The sequence below is a fragment of the Aethalodelphis obliquidens genome, unplaced genomic scaffold, assembly GCF_003676395.1.
Source record: "Aethalodelphis obliquidens isolate GAN/ISIS:26980383/991018 unplaced genomic scaffold, ASM367639v1 scaffold17, whole genome shotgun sequence".
NCBI classification, from domain to species: Eukaryota; Metazoa; Chordata; class Mammalia; order Artiodactyla; family Delphinidae; genus Aethalodelphis; species Aethalodelphis obliquidens.
This window is the reverse complement of record NW_020837961.1, coordinates 22,957,060-22,981,768: the sequence shown is the minus strand read 5'-3', so window position 1 is coordinate 22,981,768 and position 24,709 is coordinate 22,957,060. Positions and strand designations below refer to the sequence as shown.

Here is a 24,709-nt window from a genome sequence, read left to right as displayed (position 1 = left end):
GACATACAGATGGCCAATAAGCACATGAAAAGCTGCTCAACATCACTAATTGTTAGAGAAATGCAAATCAAAAGTAAAATGAGGTATCACCTCACACCAGTTAGAATGGGTATCATCAGAAAATCTACAAACAACAAATGCTGGAGAGGTTGTGGAGAAAAGGGAACCCTCTTGCACTGTTGGTGGGAATGTAAATGATACAGCCCCTATGGAGAACAGTACAGAGGTTCCTTAAAAAACTCAAAACAGAATTACCATATGACCCACTACTGGGCGTATACCCAGAGATAACCATAATTCAAAAGGACACACGCACCCCAATATTCATTGCAGCACTATTTACAATAGCCAGGTCATGAAAGCAACCTAAATGCCCAGCACCAGACGAATGGATAAAGAAGATGTGGTACGTATATACAATGGAATATTACTCAGTCATAAAAAGGAACGAAATTGGGTCATTTGTAGAGATGTGGATGAATCTAGAGACTGTCGTACAGAATGAAGTCAGTCAGAAAGAGGAAAAACAAATATCGTATATTAACGCACATATGTGGAACCTAGAAAAATGGTACAGATATACCGGTTTGCAGGGCAGAAACTGAGACACAGATGTAGAGAACAAACGTATGGACACCAAGGGGGGAAAGCCGCAGGGTGGTGGGGGTGGTGCTGTGATGAATTGGGAGATTAGGATTGACATGTATACACTGATGTGTATAAAACTGATGACTAATAAGAACCTGCTGTATAAAAAAATAAAATAAAATTCAAAAAAAAAGAAAAGAAGAAAAAGATAATAAAAACTTACAAGGTTTTCAACTTTTTTAGTATGTCCTATTCAAGTATTGTAAAAGTAGCTACCATGTGTCATCACCATAATTTCACAAAAGGACATTTTATCCTGCCTAAAATAAAACATCAACTCAGAACGGAGTCTTTTAAATTAAATAAATGTAGCTTTCTGCGATAAGAGAAAGCACTTAAGTTTTCTCATACCTCTACAATCTCCAACTTCATCAGGGACTAACACTAGTCCACGGGCCAGTATTTATGAACCACCGGGTTAACCACATGTCTCACATATGTGCCACCACAGCTTCTTTTATAGAAACCCAAGCAGCAGGCTTTAAATGCATCCCTGTTAAATGCCAAGTTTAATTTTTGAATTCATAAACCTCCCAACTTGATTCCTTCATCTAATAAAGGCTTTGCATCACAAATTTGATTAGCAAGTCCTAATCAAATTATACGACTGGGAAACTCTTTAGGCTGAGTTCAATCTAGCAAACAGAATTCCTTGACAACACAAGTTAGGAAAATAAAATACAAATGAAAGTTAGTACAGGATCAAGAGTGATTTCAAAAACGTCTCAGAACACATACCATTCCCTTTGCATTTTGCTGAGACCCACATAGATTTTTACTTCCTTCTTTGGAGGCAAACTCTTTTCAACATCAGCCTTAATTCGACGAAGGAGGAATGGACGCAAAACCTTAAAAGAGCAAAAAGAAATGCAGATGACCTTATCTGTAATATAAGTATTATTTCAGGATCTCAAAAGTGTCTATTAAATACATAGAAAGAAATGTAACTTCTTGGACATCAAATTATTCTTAGGACTTCTTCCTTCCAAATATACAGCTTATTATTAGTGATTTCCTAAAGAGTAATGTTAAGATTAATATTTTTTCAATATGTAGTCAGAAAGAGAAAAATTAATATCTTATATTAATGCATATATGTGGAATCTGAAAAAACTGGTATAGAGGATCTTATTTACAAAGCAGAAAGAGATGTAGAAAATGTATGGATACCAAGGGAGAAGGGGAGGGTGAGATGAACTGGGAGATTGGGACTGATATATATACACTATTGATACTATGTATAAAACAGATAACTAGTGAGAGCCTGCTGTGTAGCACAGGGAACTCTACTCAATGCTCTGTGGTGAGTTAAATGGGACGGAAATCCAAAAAGGAGGGGTTGTATGTATACCTATGGCTGATTCACTTTGCTGTACAGCAGAAACTAACACAACATTGTAAAGCAACTATACTCCAACAAAAATTTTTAAAAAATATATACTGTCATAAAGTATTAAAAATAGTAAATTTTCAAGATGATATTTTCAACATTCATTGCCTCTCAGATTTCAAACTAGTTACCTGCATGTAGACTGTCTAACATTACTTAAGAAATAGCTAGGTCTACATTAAGATGTCTTCATGGTTACAGTTTTTTAATTTACTACCATTTTCTTATGGAAGTAGACAAATGTAAAGTATACAAATGTAAAGTATACAAAGTATACAAATCGTGAATGCATTTTAATCAAGTAAACATACCCATGTAACCATCTCCTAGATAAACAGAACATCCCATAAATCCTTCTGTAAACTTACCAGTCACTATCCCCCTTTTTCTTCCCAAAGGTAAGCAATATTCATACTTTTTAACATCATAAATTAGTTTTGCCTGTTTTTAACTATAAAGACTCATGCTCATTTATATCTGGTTTCTTTTACACAACATTATACTTGTGAGACATACCAATGTTGTATGCAGTTGACATCTATAAAACTAAAGATATTCTTTTATTTGTGTCATCCTTTGTTCTATTTACACTAGCTTATAAAAATATAATCACCACAAAACAAATTAAAAATTGGTGAGAAAAATAATAAGCAACAGTACTCTAATGCCATCACGTAAGGAAGCTAGTGCGGCCCTAGCTGGAAGCTAGCACCAACTGCCAGACACATGAGCAAGGACCTTCAGCCCCACTGGTCCTCTTCCAGAACCGTCCAGGTATATGCAGCTGGATAAGTACAGGTAAAACCAGCAAAGAGCCCTCTCAGCCAACTCATAACTTCTGGAATTATTAAAACACATACAATTTAGGTTTTGGTGCGGGTTTTTGGGGGTGCTGGGGGGTGTTGCAACAATAGAAAACTCATACGACAAGAATTATCTCATTCCTAAGTACACCCATGTGATTGTGAATATACTCTTTCATTATGAGATCACAGGAGCTATGGTGGGATTTTCAGGACAGAGCAGAATGGTAGCCACCAGACCTTTTCCCCTGATTTGGTAAGTATCTTCATACAAACAAACAAATGCCAAAACTGGTATTCTGTTGTGTGGATTTTAGTATGCTTTACCTACATGTACCCATCTATTTATTAAAGCAAAGCCTACATATATACTCCACAGTCCTTCAAACAGATAAATCTAAGTGCTTACATGCTTGAATGCCATCTAAATTGAAACAAAGGTGTCTAGATCATCATCTTCAAATGTTTAACAAAATAAAATTTCAGTACATAGAATTTCAAAGTATCTTAAAAATTAATTTATGTAGAAAGAAATATCGGAACATTCATAAAATTTTTAATTTTTTCCCCTTAATCAAATATCCACTTTGAGCCAGGCATTGTGCTAGGGATACAAGAACAAATGTTAAGACATACTCTGCCTTTGTGTTTACAATGCAGCAAGGAAAACATGTGTAAATAAGTCATTTCAGTACCCTGTGCAAAGTCCTATAACTTAGAATGTCAAGATTAGTAAAGATAGAATATACAGAAGGAGTCTCTAGGCTGGCCTCAGCCTGGGTATTCATGGAGAAAGTGACATCACCACTGAGTCTTGGCCTAGGTGTTATCAGTAAGAGGGCAGGAAAGGGGATACTAGATGTGGCAAAAAAGGTAAGCAGAGAGACTGAAATTAGCACAATGTTTACAGAAAACTGACAATGGAGCCAGCAACTCTAGCAAATTAAAGCTTGATATAAGAAGTGAAACAGAAGTTGGAAAATACTCGAAAGGTTAACGTTTTGGAGGAGGGGCAATGTTGCCCTGCAAGACATGTTTATAATGCCTAGAAACATTTTTCATTATCACAAATGAGGGCATATACTCTGGCATCTAGAGCACAGAAGCCCTGGGGATGCTGTCAAACAAGAAAGCCACCCTTCCTCGCCCTCCAAAAAATTATTTATACCAGAATGTCAACAAAAGTTGAGGAACCCTAAGTTAGGTCATGAAAGGCCTTCTATGTCATGCTTACATGATTTACCCTGCAGGCCAGGGTATCACAATTTGTGGTCTATCAGAGAAATTTCTATCTTCCTACCAACTTTCACTTGTGAATCTCCACAGGAAGAAACGAAGCCATACTTCACGGCAAAAACATATCAACTCTTCTCGCACTGAGCTATTAGCAACTGCTTACACACAGTCACTGGATTTAAGAACAACAGATGGACCTTTGGCCTTTTAGAACAAAATCTGTTAGATTCTCCTACGGAATGTAAATGGAACTAAGCTTCCAAAACTTATCTATATTAAGTCCTTATGCAACTCTTCTTTCCCCCACTGTACTTTTTTAACCCTAAGGGATTACTTTTTTCCTTCATAAAGTTAGTATTCCACCCTAGGTTCGTTCTAAGGCTAAAACTGCCTATATTACCCCTCCTCCCATCATAAGATTAAGCAGTTAAGTGGGCAGGATTCAAACAGATCTGATGCTAAAGCCACTGTGCTTTCTGTTAACAGAAAAATAATGCACTAATTTAAATCTGTAGCATTTTTCCCACTGGAAATATGCTTTCTAACCCTACTCCAAAATACTTACCATATGAAGCCTCTCAACTAGCTTTTGATCCCCAAGGCAATTGTTTGTATCAAACCAGGAATCAAAGTCCTAGATTAACAAATAAAAAATACGTTAAGATCAGAGATAATATTAACTACAAATACCCTGTTATGCTAGTTATATAGCATATAATAATTTCTAAAATTAATTCAATGTTTGAGTTGTGAACCACAAATATCATTTAGTTCAATTCTTTATTTTTCATATGCGCTATTGTTAGCAATTAATTTTAGAACTAGTTTGAGAATCATAATTTCCTTAACATTTTTCTCAAAAACATCCAGATGCCAAGTTTCATAGTGAAAAGAAAATTGTTAGAAACCAAGTTTTACAGAATTAGAAAATCAATATCCTTGAAAAAATATCCTTCTTCAGTTTCAGAAAACCTTAAAAACTAAAACCACTTCACGGTTTGTTCTCAAAGACCATTCAGACTACTCAAACACAAGCTTTCTAGAGCAATGTCAATTTTCATTAAACTTACTAAAAGTGAAATTGAGATTATCAGCATTTCATTAGTATTTGGGTAGGATTTGAACAAGGACAGTTTCCCTATCCTTACCTCTTTAGCATATTTATTATATACAGCTGACCCTTGAACAATGCAGAGGTTAGGAGCACCAATACTCCATGCAGCTGAAAATCCACATGTAACTTATAGTCAGCCCTCCCACTGTGGATCATGCAGAACTATAGTATTTACTACTGAAAAAAAAAAATGTGGACCCGCCCAGTTCAAACTTGTATTGTTCAGGGTCAACTGTATTTGCTTTGTTAGTAAACATAATCTTAGAGTTCACTGTGTTAACTAAAACAAAGCTTTAGCAGAGATTATTAAACAAATGGAAGTGTCAATGTGGTAGGAAAAAAATTATCTCAAAAACAAAATCAAAATACATAAAGCAGAACTAAAGTAGCTTGATGACACTGACTAAATGTCTTTCAAGAACACAATTTTCTCTACTCTTAAAATGATCCTTACTTAACACAACAAACCAAAATTAACACCTTTTTGGAACTTATTTGAATAAGCTCTTCAAAGCCACACACACTCCAGCAATGGGAACAAAGGGTCAAAAATGAATTCTAGCCCAACAAAAAAATGAAATTACTAATAAGCACAGACTCTCGACATAATGTACATTATGTTCCTAAGTACAACCAACAGTTCAAATAGTTAATTAACCATTTCCATCACTGCAAATAATCTATCAAAGGTGAGGATTAGGTTCTATGTTTGCTAGACCGTAAGAAAGAATGGTTAGACGTATTTCACCAAACTTGAAGGCCATCTTGGGGAGAGGGCATCCTGGGGACTTAAAACACAGGCAACATGAAGTATGCAAATTCACTTGGGGGAACACCCTGAGCACTACCTTAAAAACATAAGCAGTCCACCTAGAGCCACTGAAACAATGTCAGGCCAACAGGACCACCAAATAAGAATGTGACTCTATGACATTCCAGAGAGAACAAACCATGATTTCTAAAATAAGACTAAAATCAAAAGGCACAGAAGTAAATTCTCAGAATGCATACAAAACTTAGTAGGTTACACGAGGCTAACTACCTAAAGGCGTGAAAAAGTAATGATTATCTCAAGTAGACTGAAAGGTAGGCCAATTCTTTTTTTTTATTCTTCTGGTTTTATTGAGATAAACTGACACACAGCTCTGGGTAAGTTTAAGGTGTACAGCACAATGATTTGACTTACACACATCATGAAATGATTATCACAATGTTTACAGAACATCCATCATCTCATATATGTACAAAATCAAAGAAACAGAAAAAATATTTTTCCTTGTAATGAAAACTCTTAGGATTTATTACTATTAATTACTCTTAGTTGTTGTTTACTCTCAACAACTTTCATGTATAACATACAGCAGTGTTAACTACGTTTATCACGCTGTACGTTACATCTCTGTTACTTATTTATAAGTGGAAGATAAATAAGTACAATAAACTTTGTGCCTTTTGACTGGCTTCATCCAATTCCCCCCCTCCCTCTGCCTCTGGTAACTACAAATCTGATCTCTTTTTCTATGAGTTCATTTGTTTGTTTGTTTGTTTTGCTATACACAGGCCTCTCACTGTTGTGGCCTCTCCCGTTGCAGAGCTCCGGACACGCAGGCTCAGCGGCTATGGCTCACAGGCCCAGCCGCTCCGCGGCATGTGGGATCTTCCCGGACCAGAGCACGAACCCGTGTCCCCTGCATCGGCAGGTGGACTCTCAACCACTGCACCACCAGGGAAGCCCCATTTGTTTGATTTCTGAAGCAGGCCAATTCTATTACAAAAATGTATAGTATTAAAAAACATTATTCCAACTAGAAAATAATAATACTTACATCAGCTGAATTAAAGACATCTGGCAACAAAAAATTAAGAAGTGACCAAAGCTCATGCAGGTTGTTTTGAAGAGGTGTTCCAGTTAATAATAGTCGATTTGTAGTCTTGAATTCCCTCACTATTTCTGACAACTGAAAGAAACAAATTCATCATTAGGATGAATATTCTGTACATCGATCGAATTCTAAACTAAGGTACAAATGATTTGCACATCTAAATATCAAATTACCTTCGATTTTTCATTTTTGATCCTGTGAGCTTCATCTATAACTAAGTACCTCCAATTAAATTTCTTGAAAACAGACTTCTCTTTAATAAGCATTTCATAAGATGTTACACATACATCCCATTCTCCTGGTAATAAAACGTCTCTGACGAAAGCAGCCTGTGTAGCAAAAGAAAAAATTTACACCATGCAGAAATAAACTATACATTAAATTTACTGATGACAAGGAGGTAATCTACTATGTAAAAGGGGGTGGGAAGAGTAAAAAGAAGAGTCATCTATAGTACGCAAGCAGCTAGAACCAGCTCAAAGTAACTTCATTAACCATGAAGTAATCATGTCAGAGCCATTTAGTAAAAACAAACTGACAAAATTCTTCGGTACAAAAGTCAACAGACTAACTATTAAAATGTCTTCTTTCCTCGATTCCACTAGGTGCTGAAATTCTTAGCACATAGGTTTAGAAAAGGATAGAGTTTTCTGACATAAAGATAGATAAGGAGTAAAGGCTAGTTTGCAGTAAGCACTTTCATTCCTTTTATGTTTATAGATCTATTAAGACACTGCTATTAATTTTCTCATTTTACAGGTGAGGAAACTAAAGACTGGTTAAACAATTGGGCTTCAAAGCATAATAAGCAATTTTGTAACTTAGAATACAAAAAGGGAGAAAAGAAATCTAGAGTCATCACTGATATCTGAATAAAGGGAAAACAAAATTAGGTACATAGTCCTTCAATGCAGTATGAGTACATTTTTTAATCTGAATTTTATACTCTTAATAGTGTCATTATTTCCATATCTTCTTCCAAAAAGGATGTGCCAACTTATCAATATTTTAACTTATTTCGATAGTTATCATACCGACTCATCACGTTACTATTTACATTATTATTTACTATTACAAATTACTATTCCATGACTATTACCATTATATACATCAATCTAAAAATCTGGCTCCTTAAATTTCTAACCACCTCACACACTCAAAACTTCTTTTAAAAATAAGAAAATGGGGCTTCCCTGGTGGCGCAGTGGTTGAGAGTCCGCCTGCGGATGCAGGGGATACAGGTTCGTGCCCTGGTCCAGGAAGATCCCACATGCCGCGGAGCGCTAGGCCCATAAGCCATGGCCGCTGAGCCTGCGTGTCCGGGGCCTGTGCTCCACAACGGGAGAGGCCACAACAGTGAGAGGCCCGCGTACGGCAAAAAAAAAAAAAAAAAAAAAGAAAAAAAAAGAAAATGCTGCTAGAATGAGACACAGCCTTTGATTTTGTAACTGCCCCCAGAAAGCAGGAGAAAACAACTATATTCTTATAGCTTTCTACAGTCTACAACTCCATTTTCATAGTATAAATCTTAACCATCAAAAAAATATTCCACTTATAAATTACTAATATTTGTGAAGACCAAGCTTATTATTGGACCCTTTTTCTCTCCTTTTATCCCTCCTCTAATTATCCCCCTCCCACAAAACCTAAATTCAAATTCTTTTAATATCAAAAATGTAATGAAATATGAGAAACTTACTCTTTGTTCTTTATCTCCTATTAAACAAACAGATCTAAGTGTTGGTACCCATCTCTTGAATTCGCTCATCCAGTTGTGTAATGTAGACTTAGGAACCAAAACCATATGAGGACCAGGAATGTTTCTATAGTGTTTCATGTACCCAAGAAGAGAAATTGTTTGAAGAGTCTTTCCCAGGCCCTGAAAGAAAAATAAACACAAAGCAATGAAATACAAAAACAAAACAGACTTCCATATTCATCCTTCCCGACATATACGGAAACATTTAAAAGAAAAGCTATGTGTACAGCTAACAAATGGCAAAAACTTGGTATGTGTCAAGTTTACGAGTGTTACGTCATTTAACCTTCACAAGCCTTTGAAGGATGTACTATTACCATCTCCATAAGGCCCAGATATTTAAGTGACTTTCCCAAGGTCACCTAGCAGAGCTAGAATTGAGACCTATTTCTTTTGATTCCATACTTTCTCTAAGCAATTGTCTTGGCACTATAGCTATAGGGAAACATAAAACATTCACTACATAACTAGTAAATAGTAAACAAGATATAATGTTTTACGGGACAGAACTGTACAAGCTACCATCATGGATAAAATATTTCTCGATGACACTCAATTGACCCCACCACCTGTGTTTTGTAGAATTGAAGGGAGATGGCCAAATCATTACATTGTAAAAGTCAACCAAAGGCATGTTTCTCAAAATGTATTATTTTTAAATTTATTATACTTTCATAGATAATAATTCCTCACAGCTGAAGTACAGATGTAAGATCCCACTTATGCAACTAAAGTGAGCTTTTATCAGTTTGACAGAGGGTTAGTTTGCTAACAGTTCTAGAGTATAATCAATAAACTATATGCTGCAAGCCTTAACTTTTATAAGTCTAATGATGTATAAGGTTTTAAATTATAAAATGTGGACTTGTACAAAGCTATCAAACACATACCATTTCATCTGCTAGGATACCATTGATGCCGTTCTCATACAAAGAAATGAGCCAATTTAATCCTCGGACCTGATAATCTCTCAGTTTACCCCATTTTACATCTAAGAACAAAAGAAAAACGACATGCACATTTTAAAGACAATAAAAACAGGTGGGAAGCTCCCCCTCCATCTGATACTCAGAGGTTTAACTTGGGCCTACACATGTTTATTCTGACTGTACTTTCTTTACTAGGTCTTAAGAATGGGAATTTTGCAAGTTTCAAATCAGTGGAGGTAGTGGCGGTGGTCTGGAGTGGAGATGACGGATATGGAAGACAACCGAGTACAGGAACCATGACAGGTGGCATCAGAGTACCTCAATCACTCAGTTCCTATGTTACCCATATACTGGTCCTAGAGACTCTTTGGCCTCTCTATTTCCTTTTTCAATGTTACTACAAGTGTTTCTAACCAAACGTTTTCACCTTCCCTGATGACCTCTGGGGACTTTGTTTTTGTCCTAACAAAGAGGAAATAGGAATTAGAAGAGATCGTTTTTCCTTTACCCTTCCCTAATTTACTTTTTTTACTTTTCCAAGGGGTCCTACAAAAAGGAACTGTATCTCTTTCAGGGTTTATTACATATTTCCCACCCCATAATAATTACTAAGTATATGGAACATAAATAACCCAACTTTTTTAAAAAACTATGTATTCTGTACTCCATCCCTTTTGAAAAACACTGCTTTGAGATGAAGAGTTCATCAATGCTGGGAAAACTAGTTACAATGTAGGAATGTGAGAAAGAGATAACAAATCATTCAAATTTCCTTTCTCCTGGTAAATCTGGTTCTGGCCTCTAGCTTCATGAAAAGAAATGGAAACTGCGTACTGTGTAGCAAAACAAAAAAAAAATCTGGAGGTACATGCTTTAACCAGCCTGCTGAATTTCTAACCAAATCCTATCTTCCCCGAAGTTCAGTTTGCTAATTATTAAGATAACAAATCCAAACTATACATCCTATATTGACTATTATAAATTTTTTTTTGCTCACAACCACTATGATCATACAAACTTGTCATCAAGTGAGACAGAGAAAGGAGGTCAGGAAAAAAACGCTGGGCTTCAGTGAAGACAACCGTGCCACCAGACAACCAAGATCATATATGGGTAAAACCTAAACCTTGTTAACCATGTTTTCTCTTGGAAAACCTTTAATAACAAGTACATTTTGGAAAAAAATTTAAAACAGAAAATCAGAAGATGAGTAAAAACAGTCTTTATGAAGTGCCCTTTTTTACACATTAGTCTTCTTATCTGGCGCAAATATAAGGCAAACTTCATTCCCAGTTTTACATATACATTCAGGCCACAACAAGCACAATGGCGTTTTATGACCCTTTGAAATACAGCACCACTATTGTACTAATATACTATGGCTTCCATCCAAAAAATATCTGAAGTTCATTTCATTATCAATAAATTTCAAAAGATCACTAAAAATTCCATTTATAAATTACAGCCAAGAAAAATCCAGAACATTAACCAAAGGATATCTCACAAGGGGATGTTTCAGAGATCAAGTAATTAAATATGTGTAACGTACATGATGGAGAGTCTTCAAATCGAGTGCAAACATTGGTTGCTTTGGAGCTTTCTGTTAATAATTCTTCATCCTCCTCTTGCTCTGTTCTTCGGTGCCGATAGCTGTCAAGTTTAAAATAAAATCAAGTGATTTGAGTTTTGGCTTTAATTTTGACTACCAGCTACTATTTCAACATAATAGTCAAGAGGCTGACCAAGATTACACAATAATCTCTTAACAGGGATGTAAATTAAGACAAAAAAGTAAACAGTAGAAATCATTAGTAAATTTAAACCTGAAATGTTTTACATGGCTTTCTAAGATATACATACAGTTTTCAAAATAGAGTAATACCTTAGGTTAACCAGAACCTGATAAACATAAATGTGATAATCTAATTTCAAGGAAATATGCAGTCAGAAAAACCTCATAATTTGCATTTTAAAGTTAAGTATTTTGCCCCCCGACCTCAAATAGTACCAAAAGTCACATTTTTAAAACTACAGCTTTCACCAAAAGCTGCAGAATATGCAGAATAGAGACTTTGGGCTTAAGCAATGACTCTTAACTAGATTCATCAGAATTACTCAAAGCATTTTAAATACACTTGCCCAGATTCTACATCCCAAGAGAATCAGAGACTTCCTCTTAATAACTAATTTTCTGTAGTTATAATATTGCCAGATGTCTTAATCTCTAAAGGACTCAGGTAAGTAAAACTATTTACTCCCCAATTCTCAAGTTCCCAATTATACCTTCATATTTTCAACAAATATTTTCATTTAAATTAGAAAACAGTAGATTATTCCACTCTTGTGACCTCTAAATCTAACTTACTGCTTATTTCTACCAAAACTACATGCTTGATGGGAGAGGATAATCAGCCTTCCCAGACAGAGAAATATTCCTCAGAAATACAGGCCAAGGCAATAAAAACGCAAGGATGTTTTTGTTTGTTTTATGTGCTTCTAATCAGAAGGTCTTAGTGAAAAGTGTTATTTCTTGTGCTTCTCTGCATTCCAACCCTATGAAACCTAGTGCAAAGATCTACCTGCCCCCCCAACCCCAAGTTATTCTCCATAAACTGAGAATATTAACTTCGTTTTTTTCTTTATAAAATCTCCTTCACAATATATTATCAAGATAATTATTATGGTTGTTAAAACTGAAGATAAAAGCTGGAATATGCTTTATTACTTCAAATTGAGGCATCGTTGATTGTTAACTGGATGATGGAAAGGGGAAAAAAAGCATATATCTACTTTTACTGAAGGACAGGACAGTACCATTACCCTAATTACTTCACTTAAGCTAATTTTCCATTTAAGATGGTTTGATGGGTAGAAAAGAAATCTATTAACCAAGACTCCTTTTCTTCACCAACACTAATAAGATCAAAGCTGAACAATTTTTTATCTATTTACTACATGGTATCTTTATCTTACAGGCTCTTAATAGAAGTGTTTCTTCTCATGCCATCATACTGATGACCCCATAACAATATCCATTACAGCAGTCTGCATTTCCAGAGCACGAGACTGACGCTATTTAAACAGCTGCAAACTTCAAGTCTGAAAAATTTAAATACATCTGAATTGCAAAGTTCTCATGAAGTTTCATACGTATTAAAACAAAAGCACTTTGGTTACAAACAATGGATTAGCAAAAAAGATATATCAGATGAGTAGAATACCCCAAATAAAATTAAGGTAATATGCTTTTTGATGATAATGCCCTCGAGATAGAGCTAATACCTCCATGTTTCTGTATACTATGTAGTAAATTTAACAGTGTTGATAACAGTTTGTACTCTCCTCTTTTAGATAACCTAGCATATTTTAATTACTGATCACATTTCATTTTTCACTTTGGAAATTACATATAGCCATTCCAGGGAGCTGAGATTGCCCTAAATTTATTATTACAAACTGAACATCTTAGTTATCCAACCAGCACAAATTCTAAAAAAATTTATAAATTCAATATGTAAGAATTACTTTACACATATTGAACCACCACCTAACAGTGTCATCATACACCTTGACACTTCAATTTATATAAAGAAAACTAAGTATGTAACAAAAATTTTAAACAAACTGCTGTGGCATAAATCATCACAACATCCACACACAAGCACAGACTTCAGATAATAGCAATACCCTCAATGCATGTATGTGGTTTAGGAGACCAGAGCACACCCCAAGTCAGATCTAAGTTCAAAGCTGGATTATTCTAATTCCTTCTAGGTGATGTTAAATAGGCCGCTTAACCTCTGCATTTGTTTCCACTCCAAGGAGTGGAATACATCTGAATTCCCTATTCAGTCCATATAAAAAAAGCATTATGCAAATTTTTATTTATTTATACATGTATGGCTATATCCTGCCAAGCCAATCAGGCCAAATAAATAACAGCACCAAAACAATTTTTTTTAATAAAGTGATTTTATGCTCCTAATGAAGACTATCAAAAATAAGTTTGCTTCAACTATTAAGTATCAAATATTACTCACTCGCCAACTGACAGCAAGTTCTGTTTCTCATCCTTTTTTATTCGTGGGCGCCCTGGTTTCATCTTCAAAGGTGAGGTTGGAGTCTTCTGAGCAGCAGGCTGAATGAAATGTGCAAACAGCTCTGTCTGCTTTAATAAATACTCAAATCTATTTGCCCGGTCAGTTTGCTGCAAAAAATTTTAAAACACATTTTATCAGAATATTAATACAACTTCAGAAATCAAGGTTTCAACATGCCTCCACACAACAATCTCAGAAATTAAAAGGAACAAACTACTGCTATGGGTAACAACACAGATGAGCTTCAAAAGCATTATACTAAATGAAAGAAACCAAACATAAAAGACTACATACTATACGATCCAACTTATATGAAATTCTAAGCAGTGATTTCGTAGAAAGCAGATCTGAAGTGGCAAGGGGATGAGGGCAGGAGCAAAAGTTTTGGGGATCACAGAACTGTTCTACATCATGACTGTAAGGTGGTTAAATGACCGGATGTGTTTGCCAAAACTCACTGAATTACAAATATAAAACTACTGTGTGTCAATTATACTTCAATACAGTTGACGAAAAAATATCAAATAAAGAATCAAAAGACATTATGCAATACAAGTGTATTTATTCAGAAGGGGGAAAATGCATTGGTCATTCATCAGTTAGGCTGTTTTAAATTTTAAAAGGCTATCAGGCTTGAAAAACATCTATTAAGCTCATGAAATATTCATTAACCCAATGCAGTTCTTAATACCATTTCTTATTTTCATATCTAAGATCTACTGCTTTGAATGTTCCCTATTATCACACAAAGATAATGGAAGAATTTAAACCAAAAAACATTTAAGATCTTGAAATGAAGTTTTTATAAAAATAAACAAGGGTGGGGCTTCCCTAGTGGCACAGCAGTTGAGAGTCTGCCTGCCGGTGCAGGGGACACGGGTTCGATCCCTGGTCTGGGAAGATCCCACATGCCACAGAGCAGCTAGGCCCGTGAGCCACAAGTGCTGAGCCTGCGCGTCTGGAGCCTGTGCTCCTCAACAAGAGAGGCCGCGACACTGAGAGGCCTGAGCACCGCGATGAAGAGTGGCCCCCGCTCGTCGCAACTAGAGAAACCCCTCGCACAGAAACGAAGATCCAACACAGCCTATCAATCAATCAATCAATAAATAGAAATGCTGTAGAATTATTTAAAAAAAAAAACCCTTGGGGGTTAGTTCTGTGAAACACTGCATAAAATTTTAAAAAATAAAAATAAATAAACAAGGGAAATCGAGAGCCTTTAAGACAACAGACTTTTTACAGACACTCTAACAGTTTGGTTAAAAAAAGGAGAAACAAGAAGACAAGAGTTCAATAAACAGAGAAACCAGTTACTCAACTCAACATCTCTACCTATAAATGCTTAAAATGTCAATTTTAGAATGAATTCCAAAACAATATTTTACCTAGCAAACACCAGAGATACTCAAACATCGTAATGTTGTAAAAACTATGTATTTTTTAAAGGAAAACATAATTTTTTTAAATCATACCAAGGTAAAACTGAAGCCCAATTTGCTATCAGGAAGGCACAGGGTGACTGTTTCACTGGACCACAAATGTAGCCCAGTCCATACAACTAACAACAGGTCAACATGTTTCTCCTTAGTAATGTTCTATAGATGACAAGCTTCAGTTGTTTGTTTCTGAAGACTAAAAAACTGTTTTAAAGTACTGAACTGAGATCCATATACATATATGTATTTTGCACAATTTCATTTCCTAATACATGTATAATAAAAGAAAAGCCAAGAACATGCAATGAGAAAGATGCTGCTACTTAAAAAAGACTATTATTGTTGCTATGTTTGGATCAAGATAAATAAGCTCTGGAAATAAATTCAGATAGGTCAGAGTCTAGATATTTTAAAGTAAAAGTACTCTACAGTATTCAAATCACTGAATATGTATTCTTCACTTCTTTAAAAACATTTTCAAATCAAAATTTTCTTCATAAATACCTATTCAATTCAAAAAATACTTCTGTGTGTCTACCAGAAAAGGTGTTTTGTTTCTTTAGGAAGTTTTCATTATAATCCAATATTGAAAACAGAAAATAGGTAAATTATGTAAGATTGTCAGAAAATGATGAATACTCAGAAGTAAAAATAAAGCAGAGTGATGGCAAGTGCAAGGAGCACTGAAATTTTAACCACGAAGATCAGGAAAATTCGAACAGAGGTAATGTTTCAACAGAGAAGGGAGGGGGTCCCCCCAATTCTTAGACCTTATCACACCTCTCTAATGCTCAAAAACCTTTAATGGCTCTAGATGTCTTAAGGTGGTATTTTTTCAAAGTGTGGTTCATGATCCATCAGACCAAAAATATCCAAGATCTCTGTTCTCTGTTATCTTCTACAAGGTCAAGTTTGAGAACTACTGTCTTAAAGAATTAAATATAAGTTTCACCAGGGCCTTACAAAAGATTCCATAATTTCCAAAATTCTCTCTCGGTTACAAACTAGTTGCAAAAAACCAAGTTCAGAACACACAGAATAAGCTTTCAGTAGAACTGTGGCAAAGGTTTGAGGGGAATAACAGGCAAAGACCTTGCTGCTTGAAAAAATGAGAAGGTTAAGATAAAAATGACTTGAAAAAAAAAAAACAAAAAAAATAAAAAAATAAACAAAAAAAATTTTAAAAAAATAAAGTAATTACATTTCAGCAGGAAAAAAAATGATTTGAGATCTTAAAAGAGGGGTAAGGAAAATGAACCTATCTACAAAATAAAAACAGATTCACAGACATAGAGATCAGACTTGTGGTTGCCAATGGGGGGGGGAGGGGAGGAAGAGGGATGGACTGGGAATTTGGGGTTGGTAGATGCAAACTAGTACATTTAGAATGGATAAACAATAAGGTCCTACTCTTAGCACACAGAACTACGTCCAATCTCCTGGGATAAACCATAATGGAAAAGAATATTAAAAAAAGAATGCATATATGTGTAAAACTGAGTCACTCTGCTGTACAGCACAGACTGGCACAACACTGTCAATCAACTACACCTCAATTAAAAAAAAAGGTTTAAGGAGAAAAATCGCTTCCTAAAAATCAGAAACAATAGAATAAGATTAGGAACCTAAAAGGAATGAAGCATAAAATCAAATGGAAGATTAAAATCAATAGCCTTGGAAAAAGCTTCTTTCTCTGAGACAGAAGGAAACGACCAGGACAGTAGAAGCCATACATGCTTGGAAACAAAGAGGAAGTAAATTGATGATGGGCCTGCAATTCTTTGTGGAGGAAGACTGAAAATGAGGGTGTGGCAGAAAGGAGTAGAACACTTAATCAGAGTGGCAAAGTTTTAGAATGGCTAAATGGGATTGTTGAAAGCCAAAGACAGTAAAAACCATAAACTTATTCCGGTACCAGTCAGCACTATTATTTTAGTTTTCTCAAGTAGTACTCAGCATCTTGGGTTCAAGAATGAAGAGTGGATATCAAGACTTACCTATGAATAGGATCTAGCAGATGATAAAGAAGTTGCTTGGAAGAAAACTGCTTCTCAAGATCATGATGTTGAAAAAGGAAATTAAACTAGGAGACTAAAAAATCTGTAGGAAGTGAGAAAAAATTTACAATAAAGGGAACCGTGAAGACAAGAAACATTGTAAAGAACCATGAAAACCTCCATTATATAATCAGATTTGTGTTGTAAATATACTTTGCAAAAACACAAAGAGATGTGGAAGAAGCCAGAGCATCAGAAAGGAGCCAAATAAAGATGCCAACACAATTATTCATGCAACAGAAGAATACTGAACTAGGGTGATGAGGAAAAGATAAGAGAAATATTTATGAAGTTAAATTTGCCAAGACTATTAAAACTATGAGGTACTGTAACAGCTTGGGTATTTATTAAGAGAAAGTTTCATTCATTGAGATAATCCTAAGTGTAAGTGTGGGGGGTAGAGATAAGGAATTCAATTTTGGATACTCCTAAATAAGAGGTACCAAAGGAACTTAAATGTCCAACAAACAAATGAAAATGCAATGGTTGGAGGCATCTGAAGTATTCACTTAGAGATGGCAGATGAAAACCAGTGACAAGGATCAAACTGTCCAAGAACAAATGTTCAGAATGTAATGAGAAGGACAAAGGAATTAGTCAAGTAAATAGGATATCATCAAGGAAAAAAAGGTCTCTCAAGGCAAGAAAAAATTCTGTGGAGTGGTCAATGGTGTCAAACACAAGTGACAGCAAGGAAAATCAAACTACAATTAAGCCAAAGAACTGGCCATTAGAATCACTAGTACAGTGTTAATGACAGAATCTAAGTTGTGAAGCGTTAATGGAACGAATGGGAAAAGTAGAGCTGGAAATTATATCTTTTCCTTCAATTAAGTTTGACAGCAAAGAAAGGCAGCAGGACAGTTACAGATATACACATATATAAATGTAATAGAAATCATATAGAATAATACATCATTTCTACTTTACATATTGCAATATGTATTATGCACACTATATGTGTGTATACATATACACATGTGCATACTTTTAGGATTTTGAAGCTATTTAAGAGATTCAGAAACATTTATTGATATTGAAGAGAAAGTCAAAGAACAAGGGGAAAGTAAGATTTGTTAAAATGTACTATGTGCCAGATATTGTTCTGGGTGTTGAAGACAGAAAGATGAAGACACTGTCCCCACTCTTAAGAAGCATACTGTGTTGTGTAGTGGTGTTATTATTACACCTGCTATTTTAACTTTTTAAGACTTCAAAACAATTAAATGAGTTTAATCCATACAAAGCACTTAGAACAGGGCCTGCTACATAATAATCATTCACTATTAGTCATTATTACTGAATCTAAATTTAAATTTAAAGCTCTTTGTAGGTACTGGTTAACTCAGGGTAAAATAAAGTTTCCTAAGAGGATATGAAACATGAGCTGGGTATTTTTCAAGTATAACATTCATATTCTCTTTTGTAAAGATCCCATCCATATTATAAGAAGGCTGTAGGCAAGGAGCATGTATTATTTCCTTTATAACCAGTAGAGTACAATGCCAGACACATGCAGAATAAACATTACCTTGAATAATTACTTCTCTGGTCTTTAACTCACCTCACTCCCAAATGCTAAATCTTAAAATATAAGGGGTGTTAGCATAACCCACATATTTACATAATATGTGAATTCATGCCATACTTCTATATTTGGTTTACACAGTCAAGTAAGTCAAGTAAGGTACAAAAGTTATAGTACTCCACGTTATACATATTTAAATTGGGTATCTGTGCTTCAATTTTGGTACACTTAATCACCTAATAAAAGCTGATATAAAACTCTTCATATGCCTAGAACATACCATTTTTTCTTCATAGGTAGGATCTGGTTCTTGGATTTCTTTTTGCTTTCCAGGAGACGCATCATCAAATACTTCCTGGTAGGAGGGAAAAATCATGGATTGTTCTTCAAGAATACTCAACACACCATTATTAGACTGATTTCTGCCCAAAACACATTCAAAGTAATACACTCCTGTCCCAAATTTCCCAGATACTTAAATGGCTGTCATCCTACCTGATAGGAAACCTTGATGAAAAATACCATGATGATAACAACTTATTTAATCCAAATATGTAAACTGCATGGCTATTGCCAAGACTGAAACACAAGATTATTATCTCCATCATCCCAGAACAAAATTACTTTAAGCAAATGTTTCATTTTCTAATCAAAAATTATGAAGCTAAATTCAACAGTATAAAATGTGAAGAAAATACGTTCCCTTTTAATCATAAAATTGCAGTATCTACTGTACTGCTACACAAATATACACCTGGAAAGCCGCATTAGTAACGGTGATTCCCATCTTCTGGAAAATTAAAAAATTTCATCATGCAGCCTAAAGTGAATACCCTTTAAGTACAATCTGATTCCTTAACTGGTAATAAATGTGCTATTTTTGCAAATTTATTCACCCTGACATTCAAAACGCCACAAACAACAAAATAACAGCAACAACTACACTGCAAAGTTCCACTCATCCATTAAAAGAACATAAGAAGAGCTGGTGAAAGTCTAATTTTCATTAATGATGTACTAATCTGTGTGTGTCAATACATACTGTAATAAAACTACCTGTGATTAAGAAGTTGGGGGGATGGGGCTGGTATAGCACTAAAATTAAGAGGTCAACTGACCCAAATTCAAGTCTAACTTCATTGCTAAGACCTGTAGGAACCTGTGTAACCTTAAGCTCATCACAAATCTCTGGTCTCCACAAGTAAAAATGACAAAGCCACCAACCTAGCCTACTTCACAAAATGGTAATGGGATACCATGGAAGGTCAAATACATCCTAAAAAAATAAGATGTGCTTTCCAACAGCAGTCATTATTTCTTTCACAGTTTTAATTTAAAAAAAAAAAGGTTTGGATTTAGGACTCTTGAGGTCATATAGTTATTGGTATACAGTGTACCTACCTATCAGTCGAGTCAATACTGAGAAATGAGGATGAACAAAGACAGGCCCCCATCCACATTGCCAAAAAGATCACAATAATAAACAAAAAATGAGACTGCTTCTGTGACCTATCAGTACCAAGCAAAAAGAAAAAAATTAACCTAATACATAGGAAAGCTAGCTAATATTTCTAGGAAAGTGGGCTCTGTCAGAAAATAAATGATTTTGGAAAAACCCAAATTAAAAGACCAAGAAAAGAAAAATCACAGTATAATGTGAAGGAAAAACTAAAACTAGTCAGTAAAAAGATTGATAAAATTACTGATGTTCCTATTCTAAGAAGGTAAAAATAACTAAGTCATTCTTCAATAAATGAAATCATCAAACACCTTTTTTCTAAGAATATGAAAGGGCAAGATATTCGGGGAAAGGGTCAGCTTCAGAGCCAGATGTGGGTTCTACTTACCAGAAGACTCAATTTCCCCATCCGGCAAATAAAAATACCACTGACATCATTTGGTACTTGTTGTAACATTAATATTCATAGTTAAACTTTAATTCCACTTTAACTTAAAAATAGCAACTGAAAGCCAAAATATTTAGTTTAGGCTTTAAATTATTCTGCTTTCTGATGTTTCCGTAACACCTCTTGTGAGACTTTGGTTGTTATTCCAACAGTTGAATGACAGCCCCTTTTGAGAAGCTGAGGACAACTAAGGACAGCAATTTGCAGAGAACTGCATATTTACATACAATTGCTTTTAGTGTCAAACTTCAAACCCCCTTAAACCACGAAGCAGGAATCCAAGTTAACCCTGGGAATGCAAAAGAACCATTTAAAACCTGAAGAAAGAGAAAACAGGTAACACCAGATATGAATTTGAAACAAATCTCATCACTGAAAACTACAGAACACCAGATGTCCTAATCCACCAAAACCCACCGTCACCTAAAAGTTCTTTGAAAAACTAGTAACATGTTACTTCACCCTAGATTAGACCGCTGTTGCCCAAATAAAACTACTGCGCCAAATGCTTCAATGGTAAACTGCGCTACCAATTCCTTATTAATCCTGCAGCAACGTTCGTTTTTAGAATAGTATTACCTTCGCTCAATCTGTCCAAGGATGGAAAACTCCCAGAAATCTTTGGGCTGCAACTATAAAATATCTCAAAACAGACTGAAGGCCAAGAATAAAATTTGGAAGGAGCAAGCAATCACTTTGTTCCCAGACATCGCAAAGCCTTGGAGCACACCCAAGAGACCCGCCTGGCAGTTCCCCAATCTTTCCACCCCCGCAGTACTGTCACCATCCCCTGGCCGGCCAGCCCCAGCCCAGAAGACAGGCTCGGCAGCGAAAGGTACCAATTTTCAAAAAAAAAGGCCAAGCCCCCCAAAGACGAATTGCGCTGGTCTGAAAGCCCCTGACTCACTCATTCATCCATCCATCCATCCATCACTCCTCCCCAAATGAGATGGGGGTTCAAGACAGCTGCTGCCGCCTTGGTGAGTTCCCTCCCCATGGAACAGTGCCTGGGAGGAGCCTCCTCTCCCTCCAAGGGAGCAGCTGCGCCCCGCTTATCCCCACTGCGCCCTCGGCTATCCAGCTCTCGCCATTGTTTCTGCCCGGAACAGATACCTCCCCCGCAAGGACCGGGATGAAGAAAAGGAGGCCCAAGTCCTCAGAGGCGCTCCTTTTAAATGCCTTCCCCACCGCGCCCATCTACCCTCTTTCCTAAGGGGAAATCTCCCTCGCCTTCCCCCCAAGTTTAGTGGAAACTAAAATCGAGATTCAGAGATGGGCGAGGGAATTATGGGAGTCTAGCTTAAAAAAAAAAAGGTAGATCCCACTAGGCCTCAGTAATCAAGAACATGTGTCTAACAAGAGCGTTCGAGGGTTTGGCAAGGTTCGCCAAAGAGACAAATAATGTAAATGTGAGGTGCCAGAGATCCATTTGAGTCGGCTGGGATAGGCTAGGCGCAGGGCGCAAGGGTGAGAGCATCATTTCGGATCCACAGGGTCCGAGGCCGAGTCTGGGTGCACAGGGGTGAAGTTCGGCTCTGCGTCTCATCACTAACACAGAGGCGAGGGAACCAGTTCCTCCTCCCCATCCCGCCGTCTCCCCACGCCACGAGCCGCTCTCACCTCCATCTCAGAGTCCGCGGCGCCGGCGCTGGCCGCAGAGGCAGCCGCCTGGGCTGCGACGCCCTCGGGGCCGCCTTTGTTGCTGTTGTTGTTCCCGCTGCCGGCGGCCGAGGTTGCGGGCTTGGAAGGCGCGCTCTCGGGAGGCGGGGGTGGCGGAGGGTCGACCGCGGACGACATGATGTTCCTTCTGCGTCACCCGCTGCTGCCAGAGGCCGGGCCCGGCAGAGATGAGGAGGAGGCCTAGGCCTGGGAGGCTACGTCGCAATGAGTTGGTGGAGGAGCGAGAGGACCACCCGAACGCCCCCTTTGCCGCGGCTCCGCGACGAGCCCTAGCCAGGCCCAGCAGCCTCCCCCTCTCGTCGTCCTCCTCTTCCGCCGGGCTCGGGGTTCCACCAGCGCTTTACCTCACGGCGGGAATCACGTCGACGAGAGTGGGCGGGGTCACCCGGGTCACTGAGGTCAGGAAGGCGGGCTGATTTACTGTAGGGCGGAGGGTTGAGGGAGAAGGAAAGGAAAGCGAAAGAGGGACCGGGAGCGCGCAGTGACTTGGCCGCCTCCTCTTCTTCCTGTGGTAGATATCATCTATCTCGCCTGCATCCAGGTCTACTACCTACGCCACCGACTTTCAACACTCGCGAGATTGATAGTTGGCTAAATGACTGAGTTCCAGTTGCGCATGCGCATTCTCTCCTCCTCGCCCTTGGCCCCTCCCCCTCCAGGGCCCCCAGCAAGCTCTAGGGCAAGGAGTGGGCGGGGCCTCAAGGGAGGGCTCGGACGCGTAGGTTTGTGCTTCCGCTCCCGGGCAAGACGCGAGTGCAATCCTACAGGCGTTCTTAACGGCACACGGTCCCCGGACGTCGCATCTCCTGTGGCTGGCAGCGATCGGCGGCACTCCCTGAAAATTTGCACAGGTTTTGCGCTGCCTACTGCAGCATGGAGGTCTGGGCAGGCCTTAACACTTTAACCGCCTTCGCTTATACGCGTGACGCCACTGTGTTGACGACGTTGTGGTTATTCCAGTTGACGTCTCACTGTTTTGTTGTCTAAGGAAGAGTGCCCGTTAGTGTGATTTTTTATTTTTCTGTCATCAGATGTTAGCTATATCAGTCATTTCTAAATTCCTTCTACTCTTCGGTGCAGAGTTAAGCGATATTTCCTCTGAATTTACATGCTGAAAGTAAGCAAACTGTGCCCACCACCATGTAAGTGAGAAACGTGAGTAATCAATAGATAAGAGGCGATGGGTTGTATCTTTTCCTCAACCACCAAATATTAAATTAAAATGTACATTCTTCTCTTCTTAAGAAATGTTACAACTATTCACCACTGGTTTGTACCCTGCCTTGCCCGCTCTTCAACACAGTCTGAGGGTCTTGCGCACCCATCTGCTGCAGATTTTAAGCGCAGCGTGTTCTATTCAGTAGCAAATCTGCACACTGCAATAAATTGCTATCTGCCCTGCACAGGCTCTTATTCATCTTTGTATCCCCATGTCCAGTATCTTATCAGTACGTATTGAATAAAGGAGACACACTTTTAAAGAGTTAAGGCTTGAGCAAACTGTTGATTATGTTGAATTTCAAACAGAAGGGATCTCCTATGAATATATAGGCTGCAAACTTTTAACCAATCGAGTGATAATTCTTTAATTGAGATCTGGAAAAATGTCCCCCAGCCCATTATAAATGCTATTTCTGAGACTATAAGGAACCGCCTAAGGATATATGAAAAGAAGAATACCTAAATGATGTTCATCACAGGCTTCGCATGTAATTGCAAAAAAACTAGCAATAGGCTAAGAGTCCAACATTGAAAGTATGATTTTAAAACTATTGTACACCCACAAAATGAACTATTCTTGACCTTTAACAACAATTAATGTAGAAGAATGTTTATTCTATAGTGTTAACTGAAAAGAAAATTTAGCAGTTCAAAAATATGAATAAAACTTTGGAAGGATAATCATAAAAGTATTGAAAGTGATTGTTGTTGGTGTATATTTCCTAATTCTTTTTTGTTTGTATTTTTTAATTTTTTCTAAAATGAATTTGTGTATTATTATATTGAGCAAACTTATTTTTAATATCTAAAAAATACTTTCACCAAAAATAGATTGTGTGGAAGGGTAAAAAGTTAGTGTCTAGGGGAGTAGCTGACATATAGACACTCAATAAATACTTATGAGAACTTCCCTGATGGCACAGTGGTTAAGACTCTGTGCTCCCAATGCAGGGGGCCTGGGTTCAGTCCCTGGTCAGGGAACTGGATCCCACATGCATGCCACAACTAAGAGTTCTCA

At 37.2% G+C, this 24,709-nt stretch overlaps 1 protein-coding gene across 1 annotated transcript in view; it reads right to left on the bottom strand.

The window, feature by feature from the left end:
* SMARCA5 (SNF2 related chromatin remodeling ATPase 5) overlaps positions 1-22,974 on the bottom strand; it is a 46,960-nt gene extending 23,986 nt beyond the window's left edge. The window contains exons 1-10 of the mRNA XM_027117078.1: positions 22,411-22,974; positions 19,164-19,238; positions 13,803-13,969; positions 11,312-11,412; positions 9,724-9,824; positions 8,774-8,953; positions 7,248-7,403; positions 7,018-7,149; positions 4,643-4,711; positions 1,387-1,496 (exon numbers count right to left, since the gene is read on the bottom strand). Coding sequence (XP_026972879.1) covers positions 1,387-1,496; positions 4,643-4,711; positions 7,018-7,149; positions 7,248-7,403; positions 8,774-8,953; positions 9,724-9,824; positions 11,312-11,412; positions 13,803-13,969; positions 19,164-19,238; positions 22,411-22,587 — 1,268 coding nt within the window. The 5' untranslated portion in view covers positions 22,588-22,974. The remainder of the gene's footprint in view (positions 1-1,386; positions 1,497-4,642; positions 4,712-7,017; positions 7,150-7,247; positions 7,404-8,773; positions 8,954-9,723; positions 9,825-11,311; positions 11,413-13,802; positions 13,970-19,163; positions 19,239-22,410) is intronic.
* Positions 22,975-24,709: the final 1,735 nt, after the last annotated feature.